The 6,000-nt window shown below is 33.7% G+C and overlaps 1 protein-coding gene across 1 annotated transcript; it reads left to right on the plus strand.

The window, feature by feature from the left end:
• Nucleotides 1-3,078: 3,078 nt before the first annotated feature.
• Nucleotides 3,079-5,735, plus strand: LOC145015780 (heat shock 70 kDa protein 18-like). Its single transcript, XM_078974256.1, has 2 exons — nt 3,079-3,316; nt 3,852-5,735. The coding sequence occupies exons 1-2, from the start codon at nt 3,100-3,102 to the stop codon at nt 5,540-5,542; spliced, it is 1,908 nt and encodes a 635-aa protein (XP_078830382.1). The 5' UTR covers nt 3,079-3,099; the 3' UTR covers nt 5,543-5,735.
• The last annotated feature ends 265 nt before the right edge of the window (nt 5,736-6,000 follow it).

Below are 6,000 nucleotides of genomic sequence, written 5' to 3' on the forward strand. Positions count from 1 at the left end.
ACGATGTTTGGTGCTCAAAAAATGACAAATTAGACTTGAAATGTTGGTTCCGATGATGTATACGGGTGTACATGTGGGTGTATTAGTTATATTTTGGTAACTATATCGTAATTAATGTATTATATAGGAGTAGGAAAAATAATGCGGAAAAAACGATGTGTCTTCGAAAACTAGAAAATTAGAACTCTTCTGTCGGAAATTCGTTGGTAATTTCTGATGGATTAGCAGATTATCAGAATCCGTAGCTAATCTGTCGGTAATTACCGACAAATTTCCAACAGAACAATTATAATTTTCAAGTTTTCGAACATCATGCGCCATGTTTTCCGTTTTAGTTTTCTCACAACTCTATTATGCATCAATTACTATATATTTACCAAATTATAGCTAAGATACACATACGTATATTTGTGTACACCATCAGAAGTAACTTTTCATTTCTAATTTTGTAAGGTTTTGAGCACCAAACGTCAATTTTTATCCTTTTTTTTCTCACACCTTTATTATACTCCGGTTAGTATAGATTGAGCAAATTATAGCAAATATAGTAAATACAACCGTATACACCATTAGTATCCCATTTATTAATATGTATTTAAATGTTAAAAAGCATAAGATTAGTACAAATTAAACTCCAATGTTGTGTACAAGTGTCCGTACATATATATTAGCTATTATTTGGTAAATGTATACTAATTGATGTGTAATAAAGGTGTGAGAAAAATAAAAGAGGCAAACCCGATATTTGGTGTTCGAAAACTTGAAAATTAAAATTGAAACGCTGATTCTAAGGATGTACATGGGTGTATATATGAGTGTATTAGCTATAATTTATTAACTATATCAATTCATGTATTATATAGGTGTGAGAAAAGTAAAGCAGAAAAAAACAACATATGATGCTCGAAAACTTGAAAATTAGAACTCTTGTGTAAGAAATCTATCTGAAAATCTATCTGTAATTAATGGACATGATTATTGCTACAAATAAGGTAGTGTACAGTGAGTCAAAGAACGAATGAATGAAATGTTTCAAAAGTTGAAAAAACCATACCGCATGTACCATTGCGTTATGTATTGCTAATAAACAATATTTTTGGACAATGAAGTGTTAGTAGATCAACTATCTGTGACTTTTGTAGCATGAGTGAGATAGGCTCATAAACGAAAGGAGTAACTAATTAATATATATCAACACTAAATATGACATACGAACCAAAACATGCTTAGGAACCTAATATGGATTATGGAAAGTTTTGTGAATAAAGGACTTGGCCATTCTTTCATTAAATCAAAAAATTAATTATATTACATTATTAGTTGAATTGCCAAATTTTTTAGCCAAGTTGTGATAAACAGAATAATTCGGTTTAATGCCAACCAAAGAGTTTTATAAACCTTACACAACTAAAATTTAAGTTTATGAACCAAGTATTGATTAGTAGAACCTTGTGCAGGTTAATCAAATTGAGGCTACTTCATACTTTATGCTGTGGAGATTTTTGTACATTTTCCATCATGTAAATTTTCTCACTATACTTTATACTCTAGTATGGATAATCTGTATGTTAAGATGTTAATATGTTGTAATGATCCGCTAGACAGGTATATGTGTTAATAATTACTTGTGAATGTTTGTTTGGTAATTGTCTGTTTGGTTTTTTCTCACACCCCTAGTAATATGTGTTACCCCTTTCAACCAACTATTTCTGTCAATGCTTACATCTACATCTTTTGTCTACTACGAAACTTGACCTTTAACCTCTAGCTCATTCACATCTATTTGTTAACTTCCGCTACGCCAAAATCCCTTTAGTATAGAGGAAAAGCGTTTAAGCGGAAACTTATTGTAATTAAAAAAAAAAAAAAAAAAGGTAAATCTCACCATCTGAGCGACTCACGTCAACCTGCTTTAATACACACATAGGAAGTCAATTGCGGAACATTAACAATATTTTAGATGTACAAGGATTTGAACCTTGGACTTCGTAAGTGAAATTTCACTCATCCACCGTTTGACTAATTGACCAAAATACGGTTAACTATTACTTCTTTCATGCTCATGGACCAAAATTCACAACCGTGCTAATTTACATTTAAATTTTACTATACACTGTTTTAATTAGTCATATATGTAGCTTTTATTGTAATATCTCACAAGCTGGATTCCTTTCCTGTGATCGGTTTTATAAGTAAATGTTATTTTAAAGGGAGGGAAAATGATTAAAAAGCCCAACGAAGTTTCCAAACTGTTCAAAAAACCCCAATCATGTTTTGTCTGTCCAAAAAAACCAACGAACTTAACATTTTGTCTAAAAAGCCCAATTAAGTTATATTTTCCTAAAAGTCAAATAAAAGAAATAGATTACGTGACTTATTACCGTATGGGGAAAATGACTTGTTAGAGCAACAAAATTTTCAAAACGTTTAAAAAACTCTAATCATGTTTTGACTATTCAAAAAAAACCGAATAAACTTAAACAAAACAAAATTGGGATTTTTTGAACGGTTTGGAACTTTGTTGGACTTTTTAGACAAAAAGTTAAGTTTGTTGGGTTTTTTTGAACGTACAAAACATGATTGAGATTTTTTGAATGGTTTGAAAACTTTGTTGGGTTTTTAAGTCATTTTCCCTTAAAGGGAAGTGATATTTCTAATAGAATGGTACTACTGGGTATTATAGTGTATGTGGGTATTATAGAGGTTCACTTATTAAGCTAAGGTTTCCGGGGAATTGAGAGCATGTTATGTCCTTGAAAACTGACAGCAATATATATTTTCTTTACATTTAGGCAGTTTATAAATATATACTAAAAATAATAAAATTGATCAACAACAAGGGCTCGCATTAAATAAGTAAAGAAACTACATAACTAATGCACATAATTGTCTAGATATTTAAAATATGTTAATTTAAAAATTATTAAAAAAAATATTAAGATTCAAATTTGGATAATCTGAAATTCTGAATATCCTTTGAACCGGATTTTCGGATAGTAGTTCGGAATTACGTATCTTTAAAGACCCTATATCACTTTAGAATAGGGGCAGTTGGGATATACATAATCTTCCATTGTGAAATCCAAGTGACTGACTGTAATGGACGTCAGAGGAAACAGCACACCGGCGATCGGCATCGACCTCGGAACCACTTACTCATGTGTCGCCGTTTGGAAGCATGATCACATCGAAATCATTCCCAATGATCAAGGCAACCGAATCACACCATCATGTGTTGCTTTTGTTGATGGAGAACGTCTCATCGGCGATGGCGCCAAGAATCAAGTGGCGATGAACCCTGCTAACACCATTTTTGGTAACTTCTGTTTGTTTTTTTTTCTTTCTATTAATTGTTTATAGAATGTTGTTAATCTTGTTATGATTAATGATTTAACAATGTTAAGTCGGCCCATTAGATTTGAGAAAATCGTTCCTAATTAAATGAATTTTTTGCAACGTATTTAAATCCAGGAAATCTCTCTCATCCTAGTTATAAACCAAACTTTTGAAGTAATTAGTGTAGGTCTTGATCAGGAGACTGATGAAAAACCATATTCAAAAAACTAAATGCACCATGAATCCATGGCTGGTGGAAATGTAATATCAAAATAGATAAATGTGTGGTTAAATTAATAGCTTAAATGGTTGAAAAATAGTAATAAAATATAAGAACAATTAAGCTCACATAGTCAAATTGAAGATGTTAATTTATTACGCTCTTTCATTATGTATCCGGCTTCATATTACTTTTTTTAAATAAAAAATCCACTCCTAGGGGAAATCACAATCTTAATTTGCCGACATAGTTGGTTTTCACTTTGGTTATTGATCTAATTAATTTTGGATATCAGATGCTAAGAGGTTGATTGGGAGGAGATTCAGTGATTCCAAAGTTCAGGATGACATCAAGTTGTGGCCTTTTAAGGTCATACAAGGGTCAGCCGATACACCAAAGATTGTTGTCTCCTACAAAGGTGAAGAGAAAGAGTTTTTGGCGGAAGAAATTTCATCTATGATTCTTGGGAAGATGCAAGAAACAGCTGAATCATACCTCGGAAAACCCGTTAAAAATGCTGTCGTAACTGTCCCTGCTTATTTTAATGATTCACAACATCAAGCAACAAAAGATGCTGGAGCCATTGCTGGACTTAATGTCATTCGCATGATCAACGAGCCTACAGCAGCAGCAATTGCTTATGGTCTTGACAATAAGTCTGATATCACTCGCAAGATCAATGTGCTTGTCTTTGATCTGGGTGGTGGCACTTTTGATGTCTCTATATTGACAATTACTGAAGGGGGAACCATTGAAGTGAAAGCTGTTGGTGGTGACACTCATTTGGGAGGTGAGGATTTTGACAACCGCATGGTGGATCATTGTGCTCAAGAATTCAAAAGGAGATGGAATAAAGACTTGACAGGGAACAAAAAAGCATTAGGGAGACTGAGATGTGCTTGTGAGAAAGCAAAAAGGATTCTTTCATGCAATACTCAGACTTCAATCGACGTAGATTGCTTGCATGAGGGAATTGATTTCTCTATGAAATTCACCAGAGCTAAATTTGAAGAGTTGAACATGCTTTTCTTCAATAAGTGCATCGAGACTCTTGAGGCATGTTTAAACGATGCAAAGATGCCAAAATCGTGTGTTAACGAGGTGATTCTTGTGGGTGGCTCAACTAGAATACCAAAGGTCCAGTGTATGTTGCAAGATTTTTTCGATAAGAAGAAGCTACACAAGAGCTTAAACCCTGATGAGGCAGTTGCATATGGTGCAGCTGTTTTGGCGGGAAAGTTAAGTGGTAACAATCATGAGAGCTGTCGAAATTTGTTGTTAATGGACGTCGCTCCTTTGTCAGTTGGTCAAGAAATTAAAGAAGGAGTATTTAGTGTTGTGATTCCACGAAACACTCCAATACCCACGAAGAAATCCCAAATCTATATTACAACTGAGGATAATCAATCTTCTGCACTTATCAAGGTGTATCAAGGTGAAAGAGCAAGAACTACTGATAACCATTTGATGGCGAAGTACACAATCTCTCTACCACAGGCTCCAAGAGGAGTTACCCGATTCAGGGACTACTTTGAAATAGATGTGAATGGCATCCTCACAGTCACATCGGAGATAATTTCAACTGGTGAGATACAGAAACTCACAATTCCCACCAAAATTGGAAGTCTCACAGAGGAACAGATCGAGGAGATGATAAAAGATGCGGAGAAGTACAAACAGGAGGATCAAGAATACAAGAAGAAAGCCGATGCATTGAATGCATTAGAGGATTGCGTATACAACATGAAGAAGAAGATAAAAAATATGGCGCATGGTAAAAGCTTGAGGGAAATGGAAAACGCCATTACTGATATAACCAAGTTGTTGGAGCAGAAACAAGCTGTATCTATTGATGAGATTCAGCGCATGAAGAAACATCTGGAGTCTTTATCAAAACACAATGACATGGGTAGCACATGGAGAAAATTACACTATACCAGGAATTTTTTCAAAAAGTTTCTAACAACCCAAAAAATTAGCCCGTAGGCAACCATATGCATGGAAGCGTTTCAGGAACGAAATCATGGTGATGACCCTAGTGAGACTCTCAGGTGTTCTTCTAATTAAGCCCCTTTTTTTATTTTCATTAGATGATGTTTAACAATAAGGTGCAACTTCTTAAACCAAGAACCATTTCGTATTAATTTGGTCTCATAAGTTGTAAACCAAATTAAACATGAATTTCGGAATGCTATTTTAGCTGGTTAGTTTTGTTTTTAGACAATTTTGAGTACCATCTATATATGTTGGTTGGTTGTTTAATTTATATTATTAATTTTACGCAACACACTTGCTTCTGATAATATACTATCACAATATTTCCCTTGAATCATTCCATGTATTGAGAAGCAATGTATACATGCAAGAACAAGACTAAGGCCCATGATTAGACATGAGTACATACAAAATACAAATAAATATTTGTCACTATAAGACTATGTATG

The sequence above is a fragment of the Lactuca saligna genome, chromosome 9 (assembly GCF_052625555.1).
Source record: "Lactuca saligna cultivar CGN05327 chromosome 9, ASM5262555v1, whole genome shotgun sequence".
NCBI classification, from domain to species: Eukaryota; Viridiplantae; Streptophyta; class Magnoliopsida; order Asterales; family Asteraceae; genus Lactuca; species Lactuca saligna.